This window comes from Peromyscus maniculatus, chromosome 10 (assembly GCF_049852395.1).
Source record: "Peromyscus maniculatus bairdii isolate BWxNUB_F1_BW_parent chromosome 10, HU_Pman_BW_mat_3.1, whole genome shotgun sequence".
Taxonomy (NCBI): Eukaryota; Metazoa; Chordata; class Mammalia; order Rodentia; family Cricetidae; genus Peromyscus; species Peromyscus maniculatus.
The window spans coordinates 76,917,380-76,944,620 of record NC_134861.1 but is presented as its reverse complement, the minus strand read 5'-3'; the positions used below and the strand labels follow the sequence as shown (position 1 = coordinate 76,944,620).

The 27,241-nt window shown below is 36.0% G+C and overlaps 1 protein-coding gene across 2 annotated transcripts in view; it reads right to left on the bottom strand.

The window, feature by feature from the left end:
• Window positions 1-23,831: 23,831 nt before the first annotated feature.
• Adgrl3 (adhesion G protein-coupled receptor L3) overlaps window positions 23,832-27,241 on the bottom strand; it is a 747,948-nt gene continuing 744,538 nt past the window's right edge. The window contains exon 25 of one of the 2 annotated variants that reach the window (XM_076546504.1): window positions 23,832-25,246. In XM_076546504.1, the coding sequence (XP_076402619.1) occupies window positions 25,170-25,246 (77 nt within the window). In that variant the 3' untranslated portion in view covers window positions 23,832-25,169. The remainder of the gene's footprint in view (window positions 25,247-27,241) is intronic. The other variant, XM_076546503.1, reaches the window with a different exon arrangement.

Here is a 27,241-nt window from a genome sequence, read left to right as displayed (position 1 = left end):
CTGGATTTTAAATATTTTTTACAATTATTATTTATTTGTATGCAGAGGATAGGTGTATAATGGTGTGTATGTGAAACTCAGAAGACAGCTACAGGAATAGGTTCTCTCTTTCATTATGTGGGTCCCATGGACTCAGATAGTTAGTTTTGGTGGCAAGCTCCTTTCTATGCTGAGCCATCTCTATAGCCAATATCTTGGATTTTCTTAATCTGCATAGCCATTGGTTTTCTATTTATTGGTAAGCTTAATCCATATTTACTTAGAGTAATTGTTGGTAAGGACTTATTTTGTGGGTTGTTGATAGTTCTGTCTCTGATGTGGTTCTTTTTGTACACGTTTTTCTTGCTGTCTTTTCTGTGGTTTGATTATGTTTTAGTGATAGATTTTCGCTCTTTTGCTTCCTTCTTTGGCATCTGCTATGTTTGTATGTGCAAGGTTGCTTATACTTATAAAAGTCAATTTTGAGAGTTAACTTCAATTACACAAAAGACTACACCTCTACTCTCCCACATAGACTTTTTCTCACTGATGTCAAATTTTACTTCTTTTACATCATGTAGTCAATAGCCATTTTTTTTTTTGTTTTGCAACCAATCACATTATCATTTTTACTTTGTGATGATATTGACCCATTTAAAAGAAACAATACTCTCTTCTGGTCTTCTCAGAGTGGCTTGAAGAGGAGAACCACTGGCAGGTAAGTCTAATCAAAAGCTTTGGATGGGTCTAGGGGAAGAGTCCATAGTTAGACTCTGTGGCAAGATCTGATTTTCACTTTTGTCTTTTTCCTTCTTTCTCTCATGAGAAAATTGTTAGTCCAGGAATCTCTTTTAGCACTTCACCATATACATTTTGGAAATGGGGAAAATGTAAAATATCTGAAAATATTTTTCATCCATTCTAAAATGCATTATTTTTAATGTTTGTGTCATACCCTATTGTAACTTTTTCTCTGAAGAATTCCACAGCCCAGAAGACTATATCATCATCTATGAATATTTGTAAAATCTGTGTTTCTAAGACATTATGAGGTCTAAGTCCTCTTATTCTATTGAAGCATGATCCTAATTAGTCTTATCAATAAAAACCAGGAGTCAAATATTGGGGTAATAACCTGAAAAATCAGAGGCAAAAGCACAGCCACTAGTGACTTCTTACCTCTCTGGATCCTCAGATGAAAATGGGGCCAAGATTCTGTCTCCACCCACCTTATATTCCTGTCTCCACCTCCTGATTATGCTGGGATTAAAGGTGTGAGCCTCCCAAATGCTGGGATCAAAGGCATGAGCCTCCCAAGTGCTGAGACACCACCACCTAGCTTCTATGATTAACTAGTGACTAGCTCTGCTCTCTGATCTCCAGGCAAGCTTTATTTGGCAGAACACAATGAAAATATCACACAACATTCCTCCTTTTTGTCTAAATAAAAAGTGAAGATTTTAACTGACATAGAAAAACTATATATAATAAGAACAATAACTATATACAAATATATACAGGCAGTAATTACATTAACAATGTTTAGTCCATTAGCATTTGACAAATTCAGAGAAAATACTCATTATATTTCCTTAGTCCAAAGTGTTGTATCTAATTCACTTTCCATTCTTACTTTTATTGCCAACCCCATACTATCTTTTGATATCTTTTAACCTTATTATACATATTACACCACTTTTGTGTGTGTCTTTCCTGAATTTATTAAAAAGGAAAATTATAACTATAAAGTTTTCAACTCCATCAAAGACTTGAGAAGGATATAATATTACCTGAGTAATTGGAAAGTGCAGAGCAAACAACTCCCATGAATAAGAAATGACAGAAACAGCTAGATGCCTGGACAGTCACCCAAGTTTCCTCTGCAACATTGGAGCATCCATCTTCAGCCTACAGGCCTAGAATATCTGACAGATTTATCTGTGAAGCAGGATTTTTGAAGGACTGTCCTACCTTGTCTTGGAAAAGTTCTGCAGTCACTTTCTTTTTTGGCCTGCTTATTCAGTTTGGACAGTACACTGTCAGCAGTTGAGGCAAGGGTACTTTATTGCCCTGAGGCTAACTTTTGCCAGAAAGAAAGTAAACTCCATATGGAGTTTCTTTGGTGCCCATCATCTTCTTTGAAGTAGATTGGTGCTTCCAGGAGCAGACACATCTCATTGTCATAAATAAAATGAAACTTATGTTATTAAATCATTTTAATGGCATATTCTATAGATCTCTGACGTATTTGATGACCACCTGTCTATCTGAAATAATCTCTGTTTGACCTTGAAAACATACCTAACCTGACTATAAATTTGATTGTAATAGGTAACTAACTACCAACCTGTATTTCTTTATTGTCCTAAATGGTTTCTAATAATAACTTTCAAGAACTAGAAATTTATATTATATTGCTAAATAATCTGTAAAGGCACAATACCTTGAACAAGAGTAGAAACATATGTACAGTATGTTCTAACCAAAATAACCTTAAATTTGCATCAATATATAAAAATGCGTATCAATGTAAAAATTTAAAACTACTAGACAACTTTTTGGTTTAAAAGTAGTTTCAGCTGGGCAGTGGTGGTGCACGCCTTTAATCCCAGCACTCGAGAGGCAGAGCCAGGCGGATCTCTGTGAGTTCAAGGCCAGCCTGGGCTACCAAGTGAGTTCCAGGAAAGGTGCAAAGCTACACAGAGAAACCCTGTCTCGAAAAACCAAAAAAAAAAAAAAAAAGTAGTTTCAATAATCTACCTTTTATCCTATTATTTCTATAACATATATACAGTATAACAAAAATAACCTCAAATTTGGATCAATATACAAAAATCCTAGCCAATGTAAAATATTTAAAACTAGTATTTTTTTAAGTAGCTTCTATAATCTGCCTTTTTTTTAATCCTATTTCTATTCTACTGTGTATTAATGTCATTTTCTTAGAAGCTTCTTATAGCTGCATTAATAATAATCTATTTGTCAGTTTCTCCATTGTGTCACTACTGTGCCTTAGAAGGTTTGCAAGGGGAAAGGGGGAAAGCCTACTATTATTCACTGGAGAGAATACATCACAAAGCTTTAGTGTCTGAAAAGGAAAAAAGAGAGCTTTAATGTGCATTTAAGATACATATCTTGGGTTAAATTCTGCTAGATATATTATTTTATTTCTATACTTTAATATTTAAAAATGAGATCTTTTACCTTTATAGTTGACAGTGAGTATAAAAGCTTTTTGATTGGCTATAGACATAGAAGAGCCTGTATCAGAGACAAGTGATGACAAAAAACTGGTATATATATATATATATATATATATATATATATATATATATATATATATATATATATGAATTTAGCCTTGCCCCCACATAAAAGAAAGTTCTGGTCTTTCCCCCTAACATCTGGAAAGGACTCTTTGTCACTACTCATAAAATACCTGTTTAGGTAATCACAATGAAAACAGCCATGCCAGAAAAGACAAACCATGATTTAGGGTGGGGGATTTTCATGAAAAGGTCTCAGTTGAATTCATGCTACAGGCATGTGTGCACTTCAAAAGAACATTCATTAGTTGAATCCATTACTCTTAACATATTACATCTGGAAATGAATATTTCTGCAGTTTGTTAAGGTGCAGATGAATCTGCAATTAGAACCTTGACCTGGTATAATTAATATCTATAAGTATTCTCTCTCTCTCTCTCTCTCTCTCTCTCTCTCTCTCTCTCTCTCTAGCTCTCCATTTGTGTGTGTGTCTGTGTGTATGTGTATACAGTGAAGATGTGAGATGAGAGCTGTCTACAAGTATGAAGACAGTACTGAGAATGAAATCTATTCCAGTAACTTCTTGATCTTAAACAACTTCACTTTTACAATTGGGAGAAAAATTTTTCTGATGGTAAAGCCTCCAGTCTATGATATTTTTCTGATTGATACTTTAGCTGACTAATACGCCATAAATTAAATAAAACACTAAGACAAACAAATAAACTAATTATGATGTGTTAAAATTCATTAACTCTGGATACTAAAACTAAAGCTGAGCAAATTTCACCTGTTTTCAGTACTCTCTATTGCTATTCTCAGAGCCAGGAGAAGAACTTATTCAGAAGACAACTGGAGATTCACACTAGGAACCCTCCCAGACTTTACCACACCAAGATCTTTCTAGGACTAATTTTTTATTTGCATTATTCCCCCTTTGTAATTCATACCCTTGTAATTCATAATTCATTTACTCATTGTAATTCTTAACCATGAGGACTAACTTCCAGTAGGTTCTATCAGCTCCTCTAGAAATTATTAAAACTAAGAGCAGTTTTGATAAACACATAAACTTGCTTTGCTGTTGGAATTCTTGGAGGATTGCTTTGTTAATCTTCCATTGTACCTATGTGAATTAATGTTTTATGAATTCTAATTCAATTAATCTTAACTAATTCCTGTTTTCTATGATTGGGGAAATGTATGCATTAATGGTTTATATTTTACAGATTTCTAAAATAAAACAAGACAATTTATGTATTTTTTTAAAGACATAGTCTTTTCTAGCACAGTCTAGACTCAGATTTACTATGTAAATGGAAAATGACCTTGAACTCCTTATCCTCCTGCCTCCACCTCCCAGGTGCTAGGATTACAGACATGTCTTACTATGGACAGACCAATAGTATAGAAATTTACAAACCAAAATGATGCGTGTCATTGCAAGAAAAAATGTAGAGCGTAAGCATCTGGGATTGGTGGAACATGTCAATTATCAATGTACTAGAAGGCTAATGTAGAATGGATACAGCAGATTTGAGGAACATAGCATAAGGTAAATAGGAAAGACTAGGCCAAAAAGAGTCATATTATGTAGCAAGACTGTCTTATAGTGAGAAACAAACGAACAAACAAACAAACAAATAAATAAATAAATATTGGTGAAATTATTAAGGCCACTCCACTTAGTTAAAAGGAAGATTTATTTAGTGGGTAGTCTTTAAACACTTCAAAGACCTACAGAATATGGCATTTAAAATGTTTTAAAAATTTAGACACTCTGGACAGTGAGACATGTCTGCTCCTGACAGCACTGGATTTACTTCAGAGAGGAGGATGGGCATCGAAGACACTCCATATGGAGTTTATCTTCACCTTGGCAAAGATAGCCATTCGGGCAAGAAACTGTTCTTGCCTGGACTGCTTGATTAACTAGACATGCAAGACCCATGGAAAGATGACCACTGAACTTTGCTTGACAAGTTGGTCCTTCGGGTTCCTGCTTCACAGAGAAAACTGCCAGACATTCTACAGGACACAAAAAAAAAAAAAAAATGACAGAGAGACGCTAGCCCTGTGAGCTGAAGACAGATGCCCCAACTTTACAAAGGAACATTAGGTGACTGTCCAGGCTGTCAGCTGTCTCTGTCTACCCTGCAAGACTCCCAAAAGTTACATACATCCTTCTCCCATTTCTCAGGTAATATTATAGCCTTCTGAGGTCTTTGATGTGTTTAAAGACTAGATAGTTGTAATATCCTCAGTTATGATAAAAGATAAGTTAGATATAAAACCTTAAACTCACGGCCAGCCACCACCAGGACAAGCAGCATGTAAAGATGCCGGTAAGCCACAAGCCATGTGGCGAGGTATAGATTTATAGAAATGGATTAATTTAAGATATAAGAATAGTTAGCAAGAAGCCTGCCATGGCCATACAGTTTATAAGTAATATAAGCATCTGAGTGATTATTTCATACGTGGATTGTGGGACTGTGGGGCTTGGTGGAACCTGGAGAGAAGCCCTCCAGCAACAAATAAATAATAAAACAATATAAAAATACCCAAGTGGTGGTGGTACACGCCTTTAATCCCAGCACTCGGGAGGCAGAGCCAGGTGGATCTCTGCGAGTTCAAGGCCAGCCTGGTCTACACAGTGAGATCCAGGACAGGCAGAAAAACTACACAGAGAAACCCTGTCTGGAAAAACCAAAATAATAATAATAATAATAATAATAATAATAATAATAATATAATAATAATAATAATAACAATCCTAAAATCACAAGTAATCACACCATCCAGACATAAACAAGATGAGTATGCTAATCTCCTTAATCTCCTAGCATATTAACTTGTGCATTCTAGGTTATGTGTAACTGGATTTTAAAATTGTTGTTACTACATCTTTGTGCAGAAAAGTATAACTACTTTTGAGGTACAGCTGGAGTCCTGGACAAAAAGAAATCATTAGCTCTCAATCTCATAGCTATTTCCTTTATTCTCCTTTTAAAATTATTCATCTACTATAATGTCTTTGTTGATTTTAGCTTCTGTTTTTTAGACAAGTTTCCATTACATTGCCCAGACTGATGTGACTATTAAGCTCAAGCAAACCCCTTGCTCCAGCTGCAGATAGATAGATGATAGATAGATAGATGATAGATAGATAGATAGATAGATAGATAGATAGATAGATAGATAGATAGACAGGTAGATAAATTCATTCGTACTCTGAGATCTAAAGGGAAAGTCAGTTTACTAATTGACCATAAAGAGATGTTATGAGCTGAATACATATGCTTAAGACACATGTTCATCTATAACCCACAGATAGATTTGAACCTAGTTTGTATGCTTTGCAGCAAGGGTGTGGAATGAAGTTCCTAAATGTATGTTAGCACTTATTTTTAGATGATGGAGAAATGACTATTAAGGAGTAAAAACAAAAACAAATGTTGCTTACTATATACCTATAGAATATTGGCATTTTAGTGTAAGTTATCCATTTCCAAGCTTTCCCTCTCAAGTAATATAATATTTATTATATGTTTATTCCAAGCAGAAATTAGATTTAAACCTAAAAATATACTTGTCTAAGTCAGTAATTATCTCACCATTTCATTCATTCTAGTTCTTATGAACTACATTTTCATTTTTTGAGAAGTGTTTTCCAAAGGACAAAAACTGTCTTCATTCATTTGTTACCTCATTCGTTCTTTTAGGAAACAAATATACTTCAAAATACAATTAACTTATTATTCTTTTGTTATTTATTTTCTTTTCCCTTCAATTTGGTTTTGTGTTCATTGTAGAAGATAATTTCACACTGGTTCATGGCCATTATATATAAAATAAAGAAAAGATATTGATGGTTCTGGAGAAATGTCTCAGTGAGTCAAGACCTTTCTGTGAAAGATCTAAATTGCCTATATCTTACAATAAAATAAATAAATGATAAATAATTCTGCCCCATTTTAGAAACACAAGTATTGTGCTTCTCTGACATTGTTTGCAATGTCTAGCCATCCACAGAGCTTTGCAAACACAGACATTACCAATATCCTCAGTAACAGGGGGTGCATTCCTAATGACTCTGTGCTACATGCTGTGGTTGTGTTTGATGATTTGACAGGTCCAGGTGATTCCTCTGAAGTGAGAAGAAATAGCCCAAAGGATAAAGATTTTCTTTCATCTCCTAGTTATAAAAGCTTTTACTCTTTTACTTTGTCTTGTTTGGATTTACTCACCATTCAGCACCTTACAACTCTCCAGTATCACACCAGGGAGCAAACCTGAAAATAGATGAAGATAAGGTGCAGAGTAGAAAATGGAGCCTCATTGTCTCTAATAAGACCATTGCCTCCTACACGTTTGAAACAGCAGATGGAAGGTGTCAAAGGCCTCTCCACTGAAAACACCCAGAGGCTTCTGTAGAACACTCGCCCCCTCAATTATAAGACTTTTGTCTGATTTGTCGCCATATGCTCCCTTCTTCTTCCTTTTCTTTCCTTTTGGTGGGGACCGTGAAAACCAATATCACTGAATTCCACAGCAGAAATTGGTAAACATATCCATACAAGTACTGAACATTAACAATGGTTATAAAAAAACATGCAGCAGAGACTTCAAAAAGGATGAAAACTACAAGGACACTGAGCAGAGGGGAGTGGGATCTTTTATTAAAGGCAGAAAATGAAGAAACTCCTCTGAAAAGCTGTGAAAGGACCCTAAATTCAGAACCAACCAAAAATGTGTACAGGGTGTACGCCAGAAATTCCTTCTTTTTTTCTCATCTGGACACAATATGTTTACACTGAAACAAGCATCACATAGCGTACATATCAGGGCCTACACAGTTCTTAAATGTGCCCACTCTGTCCCAATGGCCATTTTCAGGCCAAAGCCACCAACACATCCTGACTGCACTAGTATAGTGTGCTTCAGCCTACCCCACCCCACCTATCTCTGCTTTGCCATTTGTCCCACTTTGTGGTGTGGAGTGGAAGAATTATATTCTAGAACAGAAGCATTCCCACTTCATGGGTTCCTCTTAATTATCTTCATAAAATACAATCTGTATAAAAAGATGACTGTTAAAATCCTAAGACTCCGGCTAGCCATTCCAATCTCAACAGCAGTTCTTTCCTTACTTGTATATCTTTCATCTACACAGACCAGAGCAGAATCCTCCTCAGACTCTTGACATCAAAGAGAGTGGCCCCTCCTGCATATTCTCACCTGACCCTGACTGTTGTGGTTTAATCTTTTAGTACACTGTGAAGATGTGTCTCTGCCAAGGCACCTTCTGGTTGGTTTAACAAAGAGCTAAATGGCCAATAGCTAGCCAGGAGAGGATAGGCCGGATTTCCAATGAGAGATAGGAACTCTGGGAAGAAGAGAGATGGGATTTGCCAGTCAAATACAGAGGAAATGGAACATGCAGTATGAAGGAGAAGTAATGAGCCATGCAGCAGAACACAGAATAATATGAATCAGTTAATTTAAGTTATAAGAGCTAGTTGAGAACAAACCTAAGCTAAGGCCAACCTATCATACTTAATAAGAAGCCTCTGTGTTTTTTGGAAGCTGGCGGTCCAAAGAAAGACCTGCTACACCTGACACTCTTAACGCCTACTTTGGAGAATAAACACCTTAAAAGGAAAACATTATTGAACTGTGACAATATATTTCTTGTTAACCCACACAGTATATTAGATACTGTGATTATAGCTATTACTTTATATGTGAAAATAAATAATGCTCAATTATTACATATATGCTAGTTCAATGGACTACTTACTCATATATAACAAAAGGTAAGAGTTTCATGTTAAATACCTTTGATCATTAAGACAGCTGATATTAATGTTCTCCATTTCAGCCCTAGAGAATCCTACATGAAGTGTTTAGCAAGAGAAGACTGTAAGATGCCTAAATATCTTATAGAATGAAAATGTGTGTATCAGAGTTTTAAAGACCCAAATACAATGACAAGTTCTGAAGATCAAGGGTCCTCACACTGGGACAGATTATCAGAATGAGGAAGGGAGAAGGGAATTGAATATTTCACCAACCACGCTAGAGGAGTCATGGTGAGACATCAATGACAAACCTGGTAACATCAACATTAGAGCAACAATTTGCCAAAAATATGTGACAATGCAAGTGGATTTTATTGCAAGGGACAGAATGAAAACCAGGAAAGAGGCAGAAAAGGGGACAAAAAAGAACCACAGGAATATTAAAGTCAAAGCGGTCCCTCCAACATACGCTTTGTCACAATTCCTCATTCTATCATGTAAAGATGGCAAAGTTTCTGGATGCTGGGAACCATACAAGGTCTTCTATAGTCTCACAATCCATGCATCTCATGCTACATGTTCTTTTGCAGTGAGACTGGAAATCTTGCCATGTTCCCTCTCCCTGTCTCTGGGCATGAATTTCTGGCTCCTCCCAGCCACCAAGTATAGAAGTATGATGATACTATGTGATTTCCAGGGCTAGGTTAGGTAAAGAGGGAATGCGATACTTACTTGGGGTCATAATGATTCCAGATGATGGAGATGAAAACAAAAAGGTGGATGTATTTTATTGTATTTTGGTCCATATTCTTGAGTAGCATAACACATTGTAGTCTTTTCTGACGTAAGTAAACAATCTCTGGATGTATAACTGTAATGAACTTATTTTACAAAAATAATTTAGTACCTATTGAGGATGTACTCAAATCTAACAGAGGTACAAAGTATTTACACATACCATTCTATTTGTGATCATGTTAATAATAGCTTCCTAACATTATTCCAGTGTTAATCCCAGGGACACACAATTATTTCCTTATATATCAGAAGAGAGTTGATATAAATTTTATTGATAAATTATATTGACATAGAAATATGATCCTGAGCTACCTAAGGCACCAAATATAAGCACATAGCATGCAAGTTGCTCCTAAGCAACTGAAAATCAAAATGAGAAAACAGACTGTCCCTCAGAGCCTGTAAAAAGAGCCAGCTTTACTGACATTTTGTTCAACCTAGAGAAAATTGAGTTTGGATTTCTGAACCCTGAACCTGGTGTTGGTGTTGTTTTGTTGCACAAAATGTGTTGTGTTTTGTTACAGTAGAAATAGAAAAGTAATAACCTATCTAGTTATCACAACCACTCACTGTAAAAAACTATTATCTTTCTTACAAATGAAAAATTGGAGGCAAGGGAAAGTAAATAAGTTGCCAGAAGGAGAACCCATTCTACAATCTCAATCCAAACCATCTAAACTTCGCTATACATTATGTTCCTTCATGACAGTAGAATAACTTATGAAGTATTTTTGTATAGTCTATGGTCTACCAATATGACTTGTTTGTGAACAAAATAGTAAGAATGCAAAAGCTGGAATGTACAGTTTGAGGAACTTTTATTTGGTAATGGTTTCAGTTACTTTTAACTTTAGCATCTTATTTTTCCCCATAATCAGGATAATTATGCCTTCCATTGTTTTACATATTTCAAAAATCATTAAAATATTGACTCATTACTGAAGGCAACCACTTTCTTACTGTAGTCTCATAATTAACATACTCAGTAGTAACAAACACATAATATTTAAGGAACAAAGACTATGTAAATAAAATTTATAATGTGCATAGATGAATATTGGAGACTTGGAGTTAAGCGAACAGACAAGAATCTGGCCATAGGCCTTACTGTGAACAGCAGACTAAGGCCTCTTAATTCCCTCACCTAGCAAATGAGGGCTTTGCCCCTACCATCTACTTTCTTTTGCTGGAATCCTAAGAGTCTTTGGTTTATTTCCATACTAAATGTTATATTTTGCTCTATGTCTTTAAAGACATTGCTAAAGGTTTTACATAGAAGCCCACCCCTTTGACTAAATAGCAGCTGCTTCCTCTCATTGGCTGCTCTTTGACTTAGTTCTGGATTGAGGCATTTCTACCATTTGCAGGAGAATTACCCAAAAGCATATTCATATGGTTTCATGTCCACCTCCATTGCATTTTTATTATTACTCATAGAAACATTAATTTGTATGATATTTTTTACCTCCTCTGTGGTGGTTTGAAATAAAATGCCTACTCCCATAGGGTGAGGCACTATTAGGAGGTATGGCTTTGTTGGAGTAGGTGTGGCCTTGTTGGAGGAAGTGTGTCACTGTAAGGGTGGGCTTTGAGGTCTCCTATACTCAAACTATTCCCAGTGTCCCAACACACTTCCTGTTCCCAGCAGATAAGATGTAGAACTCTCAGTTCCTTCTCCAGTACCATGACTGCCTACATGCTACCATGTCCCATCATGATGATATAATGGACAAAACTTCTGAAACTGGGTAAATTAAATGTTTTCCTTTATAACAGTTGCCATGATCATGGTGTGTCTTCAGAGAAATAGAAACCTTAAATAAGACAGAAATTGATACCAGAAACTTAGATATTTCTATCATAGGCCTAACCATGCTTTTGTTTAGAGGAATTTGGACTTTGGTACTTTGGGTTAAGAAAGCTTTGAGCATTGCCTACTGGGCCTTACTAGTAGAAGCATGGAAGATTTTAATTGTGGGGACCTGGCTCAAGAAGTTTCAGAGGAGAATTTTGTTATGTTTCCCAGAGATTGTTCTTGTGATATTTTGGTGAAGAATGTGGCTGCTTTTTTGCCCTTGTCAAGAGTTTGCCTGAGGCTACAGTGAAGAGATTGTGATTAATTGTGTTAATTAATTCCATGTTGGCAGAGGAAATCTCAAATCAGTCTAGTACAGACTCTGTTGTGTTAACTCGGATGAAGAAACAAAATGAAATGGAGCAAGCTAAGTAAGGTAAGATACAAAATGTACAATTTGAGGAAAAAGGGAGCACTAGGAAGTGGATGGAGCTAAATCCTGTATTCAAAGAGATAAATAGATTAAGAAATTGAATAAAGGAAGTGGTGACTTCAGGGTAAGATCCCACCCTGTTGAATTTTCAACTTGTGAAAAGGAATTAAAGAAAAGCTTAGAACCAGGTGTGGTGGTGCATTCTTTTATGCACTCCAGAGGCAGAGTCAGGCAAATCTGAGTTTGAGGCCAGCCTGATCTACAAAGCAAGTTCCAGAATAGCCAAGCTTAGGCGGTGAAGGAAACCATCAAAAACAGAATGCTGGTGAAGGTGTAATTGAATGAGAGGTCATGCTCCAGCCCTATTAAGCAGGAGGACTTGGCAGTTTTGTCCACATGGTTCTAGCTTTAGAGTCAAGGATAGAAAAAAGGGTTTACAGAATTTTCCTCCATGACTAAGGAAAGGTGCAAAGGCCAGGCATGTGTCAGGGGTGTCTCTGAATGGAGGCCTAGAGAGGCCATTGCATGAAGCTGTAAGTTGATGCCTGGATTGCCTTGGAGACCCCAAGATGTTGGAGATACCAGAGGCATGGGATATGTGTCAAGGAAAGCTGCTAATAAGGAGTGGAAACAGCTTTAAGAGAAAGAAGTGTGTTGCAGCCAACAAAGTTGAACAGGGGTGAAGATCTAAAGAGTGCCTTGACATCAAACATGGAGATGCAGAGTTTTGAGTTTGCTCTGCTGGTTTTTGTTCTTGCTTTGGTCCAGCAATTCCTCACTATGTTCCCTTCCCTATGTGTATGTCCTGTTCTATTATATGTTGTAAGTATGTAATCTGATTTTTTGAATTTGATTTGACAGGGGATTACAGTTAAGAGACTGCATGAATCTCAGAAGAGTCTTTGAACTTTAGATTTTTAAATAAGTTTGAGACTATGGGGACTTTTACAGTTGGACTGAATGCATTTTTGCATTATGATATGGTTACAAGCCTTTGGAGACCAGGGAGTGGAATGTGGTGGTTTGAAAGAAAATGACCCCCATGGGGAGTGGCACTGTTAGGAGGTATGGCTTTGTTGGAGTAGTTGTGGCCTTGATGGAAGAACTGGGTCACTGTGGAGGTGGGCTTTGAGGTTTCTTATGCTCAAGCTATGCACAGTGATGCATTCACTCTCTGTTGCCTGCAGATCAAGATGTAGAACTCTCAGCTCCTCTCCAGCACTATATTTGCCTGCATGCTGCCATATTCTGCCATGATGATAATGGACTAAACCTCTGAAATTTTAAGCCACCCCAATTAAATATTTTCCTTTAGAAGAATTGCCTTGGTCATAGTGTCTCTTCACAATAATAAAAACTCTAAATAAGATGTAGGCAGAAGTTTCTGTGTTTGGCCAGCAACTCCAAAATACAGCAGCCACTTCCCCAATAATTGACTCAGAGGCTTAATATCACTTACAAATGTTTGGCTGGTAGCTTAGGCTTATTACTACCTCTTACACTTAAGTTAACCCATAATTCTTATCTATACTTAGCCATGTAGCTTGGTACCTTTTCTCAGTCCAGCATTCTCATCTTGCTTCTTCTGCAGCTGGCTGGCGACCCTTGACTCTGCCCTTCTGCTTTCCAGAATTCTCCTAGTCTGCTTGCCCTGCCTATACTTTCTGCCTGGCTACTGGGCAATCAGTGTTTTAATAAAGCAATTCTAGTAACAAGTCTTTATAGTGTACGACAGCATTATCCCACAGCACTAAGACAATCTACCCTTCACATGTTCAGGGGTGCTTACTTCTAAAAGCATTTAAAGTAAAATTTTCTAATTTAAAAGGCTTCGTCTTTTAGAGAAATAGGTTTTTTTTTTGTTTTTTTTTTGTTTTTTTTTTTTTTTTTTTTTTTTTTTTTTAGAAGAAATTACATTTAGTTCTTTGTGGGTAGGTTCTACCTCCACGGATTCAGGACAAAAAACACAGATTAATTTCCTTTTAATTCCATAGAGCATGTACAAAGAGCTTGTTTTATTGCCATTTCCCTACACAATGCAGGATAACAACCATTTATATAGTACTCACATTCTATAGTGTGTTAGCAGTGATCTAGAGATGATCAAAAGGATGCAGAATGAAAATACAAGCACTACATCATTTTATACAATGGACATGGGTATGCACTGGGGAGAGGTCACAACACCTAACAACATGGAAAATTAAGGAGGCTCCTCTAATTAAAAGCCAGAAGAGACACTTCTAAATAATATTTTAAAGCAAAACTTAAAATGTACTTTATAAAATCTATAATCTACATTTTCTTGCATTTTAACCATGATGATAACAAAAAATAGTCCTTTATCTTTTATTTTAATTTCTTCTTTTCATTTAAATTTTTTATGAGACAGTAGAGATCTAACTCATGGCCTCACTCATGCAGGCAATCAGTGTACTGGTGAGTTGCATTCCCCATCCCAGACTCATTCTTCCTTTCATTCATATGAGTTACCATTTGCTCCATTACTTCAGTAGTTCATTGCAAACAGCTCCTCCTTTTAAAAATGATGTCATTTTCACAAAGTAAATACCCAAAGATACCTTGTCCAACTTCAAATTTCCTCATGATACATTGTTTCCATTTCTTCAATAAAATAAGCATTTTTTTCAAGTGCTTTTTAACTCTTAGTAGAAATAAGTCTGTGATTATTCAGTGTGATTAAATATTGACCTTCCTTTCATTAGTTGCAAAGTAATTTAAATGTTGGTCAAGGACAACATTTTTGCTTTTTCTATCCAACCATAATGTACAGATTCTCATACTCTGGAACTTTTTTCCTTAAGAGTAAATGAATTACTATGATTGGTGCAATATAGATGATATACAATTTTTACAAAGTTGGCCTTTTAGCAGTAATATAATAAATTCAAAAGTACCAGCCTACTTCCTGAGAAATGTTTGTTGCTAATAGAATCTGTCTCACAATGAATGAAATTGCAGGCATTTTAAGCTAGCATATGTTTCTAATAACATTGTATATGCCACACAGCACTTTCAATGCAGACGAGGAACTGTGGTGACGTCACTCTTTCAGCTCTCTTTAGGTGAACCAGATGGCCGAGTGTGTATGCAGTAAGAATTTTGTTAAACTGTCCAGAGAGAATAGTTTAATCATCTTTAAGAATGTCACTAATACCCAACATGTGTACTTTTAAATGCGTAATCACATTGAAAACCTCATGCCCCAAAATCTGTTTCAGACACATTTTATTTAAAGTAAGTGGTAAACATTATCAAATTTTTAAAAAGCAAATAACAATCTTGAAAATTACAGTTAAGACATGAAGAGCTCTGTGCATAGCTTGTGATTTTATTCCCACAGTACAGAATCAATACTCCTAAAATTTGTATTCTGCTGCAAATCAATGGTATTATGCTATGATGGTACAAACCAGTAGCTACAACTTACTTTTTATGTTTAAAAACCAAAAAGAGCCTCAAAAGAAGTTCAGAAGTTAGAAGGAAATAAATAAAAAGTAGAAAACAGGACAAGAGGGGAAAAAAGACACTAAACTCCAGTTTCTTTGCCAATACATAAATCCTTACGAGCCTAGAGCTCTGTCAAAGACATCCTTACTCCGTGGCTTCCTGTGCATTCCATATACACCCTGTCATGGGAAGAGATTAGCTTCTTATGCTGATGTCATCAGCCTAATGCAGGCTGGAACTGCAGGAATCAAAATAAAATGAGTTGGTCCAGTGGGGGAGAAAGTCTATAAACATTCTAAATTTGATACTCTAGATTTTTATCTATGTAATTGCATTATAATCAATGTTTTGCCCTGGAACCTGCCCAAATGAGCTTCCTGCCACCTTGAAATTATTAAAAAATTAGAAAGTGGAGCAAAAAAAAAAACCCACAATATGTTAAGTTAGAGGTTTGAGAAAGGAATGTTGTTGTTGTGAGTGGTTAAGGAGAATCTCACATCACTTCAATTACATCTTCAAAGTAAAAAAAGACATAAAAGGTTGGGTGAGTGGGACCTGGGAAACTGATCTGTGAGGAGTTGGGAATGATCAAAATACATTGTATGAAATTATCAAAGAACTAATAAAAACAGAAAAAAATAAGTTTTAATTCGCATTTCCAAAGATTCAAGTACATTTTATTGTTGAGGTTTGTGTAAACCCTTACATAATCTTACATTAAATATAAAATGACATTTAAGACATTCCAGTAGAACAAATCTACCTTTAGGTATAAACCTACACAGGATATTAGAATAATATTACTTACTTGTCCTTAGCATTACTGGGGTCTCATCGTACTTTTTAAATTGGGTGATAGTTCACTGAATTAGCTTAAAGAAAACAAATAGGAGGAAGCTCAAATTACTTTGGTCATAGGGGAAGGATTTTCCTGGTGCCCTTAGATGCAAAATAAAACCAAACAAAACCAACACTGCACATAAGTCTCTTGGTTACTGCTGTCTTCTGTCTGTCAAAGGAATTGGACCTACCTGAATGGTCCTCTGTCCAGTGGTAACAGACTGGAGAAGAACTCTGCTGTCTCTCTGGAATTGTTCAGGTATCCCACTCATGGGATGAGTTAGTGAAACATGAGGTAGATTATTAAGAAAATATTCCTAGTCTTATGTTTTCACTTAAACCACTAGCAAGAGAAACATTTGTGACTATTGTTTGACTATTCTCTTTGACTATTCTCAGTAGCTACTTTCATTTTATTCTAAACCTGACAAAAGAAGACTAAATTTATTTATAGCCTGAAAAATCTCCAAAAGAAAAGAATTCAATGTGCTTCATGGGAGCTGTACACTACTGGATTTTTGCTGTGGGATGTTCTGTATGTCCTGTGGGAGCCCATTCTCAGGTTCTTTGTGGCATTACCCAGCAGGTCCGTATAGAGGATGATTAGGACCATGGGCCTGAGTGCAGGTGTTTGAGATGGTCTGCACTTGGCTGTGCTGGGGGATGGTCTGTATGTCAAGTTGCTCTGATTGGTTAATAAATAAAGCCTGATCGGCCGTGGCTAGGCAGGATAAAAGGACAGAAAGGCAGAAGGAGACGCTGCAGCCGCCGCAATGACCAGAGAGGCTGCAGCCGCCGCCATGACCAGCAGCATGTGAAGACGCCAATAAGCCACCAGCCACATGGCAAGGTACAGATGTATGGAAATGGATCAATTTAAGATAAAAGCACAGTTAGCAAAATAAGGACAGTTAGCAGGAAGCCTGCCACGGCCATGCGGTTTGAAAGCAATATAAGTGTCTGTGTTTACTTGGTTGGGTCTGAGCGGCTGTGGGACTGGTGGGTGACAGAGGTTTGTCCTGACTGTGGGCAAGGCAAAAAAATCAAGGTACATTTGGCGCCCAACGTGGCGCCCAACTAAAGAAAAAGGACAAATGAACAGGGATAAAGGCCGGTGTTATGAAAAAAAAAAAAATACTAAAGACAAAGTCCCTTAACCAAGAGGCGCTCCAATAAAGTGTGATCTGAGAAGAATCCTCGCGTGGTGGTAAAGAGGATTCAGAACTCAACACACGGAGCGGTGACGTCGGTAAGTTCTCCAGGAATGGTGACGTCGGTAAACGCCCCACAGTTCCTAATTCTCTCTCTCAAATGAGCGGCAGCCGCCGGTTTGAGTTACTGGCGGGTTCCTGGGGCTTGGAAGAGAGAGGAAAAGGAACATAGACAGTTATATAAAGAAATAGAAAGTTTAAAAAAATAAAGTCCTTAAAGAGAAAGTAAAAGTAATATAAAAAATAAGCCATGTAAAGATGGATATCACACAGAGAGTTTGGATTATATTGTCTTTGGGATTTTTAACTGCAGAAAAACATTTGATCGTAAAAGATGTTGAGTTAAACCAATATGTATATATTAAAGATATCTTGACTTTAAAATTTGGATATAAGGATGTGTTGCTTTGGAAAGGAGACTCTGCTTTTGTCTCTACAGAAAGCCAGAGGCTATGGATTTTTTCCAGATTGAGATACATCAGGTTTGACCAGCCAAGACCCCCTGAAAGGTCTCCGATGACACCATGGCCCAGATGATCCAACATCCAGAATCGTTTCAAGGCAACTGGCTCAGACGATACAGTCTCACGGACTACTCCATGAACCTAAAATTTTCTTTGCATCCCCATAAGATACAGCGCCCCCCTCCAGCAGGAAGTAGTTAAGAGAAGCTACGCCCAAATTCCCAAATATACCAAGCTGACTTTGGAGATGTGTAAAAGTTAAAACCTTCCTTTTAAAAAAAAAAAGAAAGGGGAAGTGCTGTGGGATGTTCTGTATGTCCTGTGGGAGCCCATTCTCAGGTTCTTTGTGGCATTACCCAGCAGGTCCGTATAGAGGATGATTAGGACCATGGGCCTGAGTGCAGGTGTTTGAGATGGTCTGCACTTGGCTGTGCTGGGGGATGGTCTGTATGTCAAGTTGCTCTGATTGGTTAATAAATAAAGCCTGATCGGCCGTGGCTAGGCAGGATAAAAGGACAGAAAGGCAGAAGGAGACGCTGCAGCCGCCGCAATGACCAGAGAGGCTGCAGCCGCCGCAATGACCAGAGAGGCTGCAGCCGCCGCCATGACCAGCAGCATGTGAAGACGCCAGTAAGCCACCAGCCACATAGCAAGGTATAGATGTATGGAAATGGATCAATTTAAGATAAAAGCACAGTTAGCAAGATAAGGACAGTTGGCAGGAAGCCTGCCACGGCCATGCGGTTTGAAAGCAATATAAGTGTCTGTGTTTACTTGGTTGGGTCTGAGCGACTGTGGGACTGGCGGGTGACAGAGGTTTGTCCTGACTGTGGGCGAGGCCGGAAAACTCTAGCTACAGATTTTCATCATAGGAAATACATGGTAGGTAATAAAAAGAAACCCAAAATATTAAATCAGAAAAATATTACATTATTTCAAAGAACTCCATGCAGTATGACCATATTAAAGAATATTCAAAAAGTTCTTTGGAATCAACTTTTATGAGATCAAGAACCATCTTTATGATTATAGGAAAGCATAAATTTACCATGAAACTTTCTAAGCTAGAGCATCTGGCCTCCAAACTGTTGCGTGGATTATCTATGGGAATTCTAATACTGAATCAAGAATCTAGAATTCTTTTTTTAAGAAAGGCAGTTCAGCAAAATACTCATAAATATAACCAACAGGGTTTTCCATGCTGACTTTTGACTTTCCATGCTTACCTGTTTGTGACATTGTGTAAGTACAAAGTCATAAGATTAGATGAAGTCAACCCACAGGATCATGGAAAAAAAGTTCAAATGGTTTTAGGAAACCAATGAGCCAGCACAGACACTTTTCAAGCTGCTATTTAAGGAGAAGCAAAATAGCAACAAAGATCCAATGTAAACGTTGGCTCAGTTAGAAGCAGCTTGAATCTACAAAAATGAAAATAAAAACTTCTTTTTCAAATAGTTCATAAAGTAAAACTGTTTCCAAAACAACACGAGAAAACACTATCATACGCCAAATAAAATTTAAAAAATGAACACTTCCCCACGTGAACAGTTGTAAAACCTAACCCCTTTGATGGTTTTCCTATCCCAGGATCTATATGCTGTCTGTCTTAACCATCACTATTCCATATAGAATATAATTAATTAATTATTAGCATTTCTTTGTGTAGACAATGAATTGAGCCTTATGAATTTTACATATGTATCTCAAGCTTGTGTAACTAGTAACAGATTGCACTCAAATTTGAATCCAATTAGTACCAAATTTTAGCACCAAAATATATACCACAATGATTTTAAAACAAACAATAATAAGGTAACCTGATTGAAAACAACTCAGCCTGCAAAATTTTAGTTATGGTAGACTATAATATGCATAGGACAAAACATAAATAATAAAATCTATATATAAGGATTAGAAAAGATTCTGTCATATAATAATCACCCATAATACTTAACTAAGATGTTATGAGAAATTAAAAGTACCTTGTGCCTGAGAGTCAAGGAGTCCCTTATTTTAAATGTTGTCATCAAAGCTACCTACATTACTTGATTCAATCACAGTCATCCATATAGCTATTATTGTTGGTAATTAATTCAAATGTCATAGTAGTAAAATTCAAAGAAGTTATAAATATATAATCAGAGGACACATGCTAACCTTTGCACATAAAGTTGAAGCTGATTGAAACAATCTTCAGGATTTTTATGCTGAATTATTTTCTTTTCCACTAAAGAACACTCATTTTCAAGATTCTATTTTTATTGAAAAGTTGTAATATACATTTTTTGTTTCCTTGTTTGTTTGTTTGTTTGTTTATTTTGAGACAGGGTTTCTCAGTGCTGCCCTGGCTGTCCTGGAGCTTGCTCTGTAGACCAGGGTGGCCCTGAACTAAGAGATCTGCCTGCCTCTGCCTCCTGAATGCTGGAATTAAAGGTGTGTGCCACCAACACCTGGTGTAAAATAGATTCTTAAGACACTTGACAGGCATTCTGTCAGGATGTAAAAGATCAAGTCAGAAAGTTATAAAATAAATGTTCATTCTAGTTGAAAGCAAAATGTACTATTCACAGGATCATAGAGCTCTTAAACAGATGAGAACCATTATGTTTTTAAGGTTTGATATGAATACAAATCACCTGAGAAAAAAATACAGACCCTGATTCAGAAGGACTTAGTCTGAGGTTCTAAGTTTCTTATGGGCTTTTTGGTAACACATGTGTTGTTCCATTTACCAAAGTTTGGATGGCAAGAATTAAAAACACACAGAAGCTGCCAGTCCAGCTCATACTTGGTAAATTGTCTCACAGCCTCTCTTTTCTAAAAACATTCTCCTCTTCCCCATTAACACTGGCAGTGTACCAGCCACCACATTCAAAGCTGACCATCATTCACACTGCAAGGAGGAGCCTGCATCAACCAACTTTATCAAATATTAGGAACTTGAGATCTAGTCGTATTAATTCAGTATTTCTCATTTACCTCATAACTTTACATCAATTGTAGAGCATATGTGGTAATTTTCTACCTGTGAGACTGAGAGAAAGAAAAACTATTCCACAATGAACGAGAAAAGGAACTCTGGTCAGATGGAGAAAAGCAAACTTGGGGCCCCAAGAGAGGAGCCTACTGAGTCCTTCAGTATGGTGCATTCCAACTCAGCTCCCCAGACTTAGGAATGTTGCTATCCTAATAAATTACCTTTTTGCTTGAGCTGAGTGAATTTCTATTTCAGACAACCTAAAGAGTTTATATTTTAAAGTGTAATGTACTTTATGTCTGTACAGCTAAAAGCATATGAGAGTGAGAACCATAATAACAGGTTATTTAGATGAAGTGCTAATAAGCTGCACTAAGTATTCATGAGTGTTTATATAACAATGTATTACATATGTATGTGCACATCACTGTAAAATAGTCACCTCAAATATTGTTATGGTATATCTGTTATATCTTAATTGGGCTCTAAATAAATGAAGATAACAATTTTTAAACTTAGAGACATATTCAGTGACATGAAAAATCAATGAAATGATATAGTGGATGAATACAGTGTCCACATAACCTAAGCTGTCTTTTAGATATATATTGATTATTTTCATGTGTGTTTGAGATTCCCATGAGTTCATTATAAGGAGGAAATTTTTTTACACAAAATATATGTTGGGGGCCTTCAGGGATGGCTCACAGGGTAAAATGCCTGTCGAATAAACACATGAACCTTCTTCATATCTTCTATACACATGTAAAAGTTAGGCATGGTAATAGGTTTGCATTATCCAGAGCTGGGGGTGAGGCATGAAGGTAGACCTGGAGAGCTCAAAGGTGAGTCTGTCTTGTCCAAATGACAGGTTTACCTGAGATCTCAGTAGATGAGTTGAGAAGTTATAGGGGTAAATATCCAATATAGACTGCTGGACTCTGCATGCGCACACATAGGTGATGGTACCCACATACCTATTCACATACATGGATATAACACATACACACACACACATACACACACACACACACACACACATATGCACATACAATACATGTGTGCTGACTGGTAGGCACGGTGCTAGAATGGTTTTCTTTAGATAAAGGATTTGAAATGACTTAGGCTGGATATGTACCACAGTGGTTAGAACACTGATCTGGCATGTATGAGATCATGAATTTGATTCCCCAAACTGAAAAAAAAATTACTTTGGTGTCTTACTTATTATTCAAGGTATCCTTTTATTTTTAACAACTTTAAACTTTATCCTAATTAAGCACAATATTTACAAATAAGCTATGCCATGAAAACATCTCCAGCTTTTGGACTTTAGCCAAGTACACTTCCTGTAAACATCCAATAATGAAGTCTCTAATTAAGTAGGTAATAAGTCCATCTACCTTAATTCTTGAACAGAATTCATACATTATATTAAACAGATCTTTTCAGTAACATGGGTGTTGTAAAGCTATGGCAGAAATTTTAATATCAAGAAAATATTAGACATCATATCCTGTAAGTAGTCAGCATAACTACAATACAAACTTCAAGTGCACTACTAAGTCTTTATCATAAACAATTATGCTGTTTAGATTAATTTCCAATTAAATTCCAAGAGCAAATATATAATGTGAAATTGAGTTGTAAAAATAATAACTATGGGCTGATCTTTACATGAATATTCATAAATATGGTCCATGCTCGTGGCTACAAAGAATGTATTTGAAAGTAGAATATTTCCTGATTATAGTCATATCCATTATAATTTCAACTGTAAAATAGGTTTTTTCATGATTCGTGACAAGAAATTTTAAATTCTTTATACAAAAGTAAACAGTAATAGAAAGAAAGCAAAAAGGAATTGCTCAACCAACTATATAGAATAATTATGGAGCCATAGTAAGTAAGACAGTATAGGACTTTAATAAACAGCAATTTTAAAGGTGAGCAAAGTGATACTTAAAACAGAAAATCCAAAAGCATATTCCTATGTGTGGACATATGACAGAGGTAGGTATTTCTCATAAGGAAAGAAAAAATTTTTAAATGTCATTCTTTATGAAAAAAAAGAAAGCTGAATTTTTTTCACACTCTGTACAAGTAGTCTCTGCTGCAAAATGAAAGACAGAGATCAGTGACAAAGGCTACAAAACCCAGGTAAAGACACAGACAGAGTTATGTGCAAGACATGAAACTAGAAGGGGGACTTAGCACAGGGAAGAAGGGGTCTGAAGGGAGACGGCATTGACAGGAAAGACAGGTACTGTCTGTCTTGTCCCACGTTAAAAAAAAAATGCACAAAAAACGCCATCGTGAAATCCATTATTTGGTATATAACTAAATACCATGAAAAGAAATGAAGTGAAAAATGTGATAAAATGTTTGTAACATTGTATATTTTTTATATTTTGAAATATTTGGATACTTGAAGATATTGGTAACACATATAGTCAACTAAATATTACCATGTTATTTTTAATTTTTCTATTGATTAATAAAAGTATTTAAGACATGTTTTAAATGGTCAAATGTTACAAGAAGAATCTTCACAGAACAAAACAGTTAGATGAGCAGTAAAAATTTGGAAACCTAGAAGTGAAAAACATTTCCACAGCAAAGCCCATTCTATGCACATTTAGTAGCAAAATTATAATAAGTAATCCTTCCTTCCAATAGGAAGAATTAGACAAAAATCCAGGGTTTATAAGACAACCAGAATTTATTTTTTGGGGGGGTTGTTTTTTAAGGAAAAGGATACACTAAAAAAAAATCAGTAACAAATTAGGTGAAATACTCAATATTTATTTATAGTAAAAACAAAAATCACAATAAAGGAGTTCTGAAAAGCTGAAAATTAACCTAAGCACAAAAGATAAACAGGTTTTAAAGTTGCCTTTTGACCATATCATGTAAAACACTATTTCTCTAAATATTTCTCCCTGTAAATTTCTTAATGTTTTCTATATAACAACTGTGGTGATTTTTGACAAATAGATAGGAATATAATTCAATTTTTCAACATGATTAAAATTGGCTTTCAATATTGGTAAATCAGAAAAGTGTCAGCTCTGTGATTTGTCAATAGTAATGTCATGTAGTTTTTTACAAACATTTTCCATCTAAGTTGGGAAAGCATTAAAATATTTCATAAATGTGGTATTAAATTTGAGGACACCAAAATTTTCCTTTGCAGGGAAAATAGTCAAGAATGATGAGCTTATTACTTAGATTCTTACTGATGCCACATTCATTGTGAACTGTGCCTTATGTTACATTGATCAATGTTAGTGTTTGAAATCATATTACAAATATATATATATACATATATACACATGTATATTCAGTATAAGCAGGGAGAAAGAGGAAAACGGACATCAGATATGCTAAAATGTACCCCTACATTTTGAAATACATGAAACAGGAGAACCAAACATACTCCTATGATTATTTCAATAATATTTATGGGTTTATAATTAGGCAACACATAGAAGTTCTGATCCTCTTGAGTAAGACACTTTTAATATTTATATTTGTGTCTGTGAGTTATTGAGTATGTAAATGACCAGAGAGAGCTGTGTTCTCATTAAGCATGAAGAAGAATCAAATCCAGTGCAAATCTGGGGCGTGTGGACATGAAGTCCCACCCCTAGCTAAGGAGTTATTGGCACTTGAAAGCTACTGGGATCGGAGAGTTAGCTTTTCTTAAGAGAGTCACCACTAGTAAATCCAGCAAGCCCCAAGAAGACCACATATCCAAGAGCATATGGGATGCACAAATTGGACTTGATGAGGAGAGAGAGAGAGAGAGAGAGAGAGAGAGAGAGAGAGAGAGAGAGAGCAGAATTGGATGGTTAGGGAAGGAGAGTGGTTTTGGGGAGGTGTTGGGTCAGTGATGAATATGATCAAAATACACTGTAAAAAAATTCTCAGAGAACTTATAAAAATTACTTAAAAATCAGTAATTAAAAGAAGAACTGAAACCTCTGGTTACAACTATGAACTTTAATTGGAAATTTTTCCGTGTACATGTTTCTACATTCAAATATTTATATCATGATTTCTTCATCACATAGGCATATTTTTGCTGCCAGGTACCATAGGATAATGTGGGTGGTGGGTCAGCCTCAGGTCCATAGGTTCTGTGTTCTGGTGCTGGAAGGGTCTGCACAGTGCACGGTAGGAGGGCTTCTGGAAGGCATCCCTGAACCAAAATAAGTCAGGTGAACATTTTAAAATACAGAAAGTATATTCACCAATTTTCTGTAGGTTAAATAAAACAGCAATTAGAAGAAAATGACAGTTTCAGCCTGTATAAGTACAAATTCAGGTCCTAAAAATATGAAGTTATGAGTTAGAAACAGTAATAAGGATTTCATATGAATTAATGTCCACATTACCACTAGGCATTCTACAATATGCCCAGTTTGACAATTAAAACACTACATATACTAAAATTAAGATCAATAGTATGTTGCTGCCAGCATAATTGAAACTTGTACTTTTTTTCTCTCTCTCTTTATTCTTTTTGGGGGCCTGCCATCCAGCTCCCAAAAAAATACTTATTCTTATTTATAAATCCCCAGGTTTAGCTTGGCTTGTTTCTAGCCAGCTTTTCTTAAATTATTCTGTCTATCTTTTGCCTCTGGGCTTTTATCTTTTTCTAGTCTATATACCTTCTTTACTTCTTACTCTGTGGCTTGCTATGTAGATGGGTGGCTAGCCCCTGATGTCCTCCTCTCCTCCTTTTCTCACTCCCTGATCTCTTGCCAGATTTCTCCTCCTATTTATTCTCTCTGCCTGTCAGTCCCACCTTTCCTACCTCCTGCGTAGTGATTGGCCATTCAGCTCTTTATTAGACCAATCAGATATTTTGGACAGACAAAGTAACACAGCTTCACAGAGATAAACAAATGCAACATAAAAGAATGCAACATATCTTTGAGCCGTTAAATAAATGTTGTACAGCACAAACAAATGTAAGACATCTTTAACTAATATTCTACAACAGAAACTAATTAGAATGAGAAAGAGAATAAGAATAGAAATAAGAGAAACAGCAAGAGGATTAGAAGGAAGGGGAAGAAGAGAAATAAGAAGTCTAGCATGGTACCAGGTATTCTGAGATGGGAGATTACTGGAACATATAGAACCAAACATTCAGGCCCAAACTAGGAATATAGTAAGACCTCATTCCAATTTTAAAAGCAAAACAAAATAGCATCATTTGAATGTGTGAGAAAGAGAAATACAGAAATTCATATGATGCAAGTACATTCACTTTTGAAAATAGTTTAGATTCAGTCGTATTGAAATTAATTTGATCTTACACAGCAAAATGTTAATAAACTTAAATATTCTTGCTAACATATACAAAGGATGCATAGAGGAAGATAGATAACACTGATGTCCCAGTCCCAAACTGGAGATTATCCCAATGGTGAGCCTTAGTTCATTGTTCAATTTATAACATTCTGGTTAACGAAAGAGATCCTCTAAAACAATAAAGATTAAGTATAGACACTTGTATCATTTTGCATTCTTGAACACATAATTTAGACAGAAGAAAGAAAGAAAGAGGAAAAAGGAAAGAAAGGAAGGAAGGAAGAAAGAAAGAAATCCAAAAATTACTCAAAACTAGGCATAAAATACTTTTTTTTTCATAAAACACTTTTAAGGGATGAGAAAGCCACAAAAGGGATTAATGTTACAAGGAAGGATAAAAGCAAGAAGGATACAATGGGCTTATGAGTCACTAGAAAGTTTGGATCCTTAACTTTTTAAAATGTGGGCTTGTTTTATAATAATCATTTAAATGATACATTTTAGAGATTTTTGTGAAGTGTGATATATTTTATGTTAAATATATATAAATAATATGTAAAGGTCAATAGTTAGAAAAAGTCTCTCAGCTAGGGATACATGCAGTTAAGAATTTAGTGAGTAAGAGAATAACAATGGTACCCAACTGTTATTTACAGCCATCTAAAGAAGTGATTTTAAATGACGAATAGTTGTTATGAACAGAAAACAGACTGGGTTGAGGATCACGAAGAAATCAGTAAGTGGAAGTGCTGAATGTTACCCTTGATTGTTTCTTTTGGCTTTTTTCTTCCCCCATGGTTTCAATTTTACATAGGCTGGTCTTGAATGTGTGAACTAAATTTATGCCCCTGCCTCAGACTCCCAAGTTCTGGCA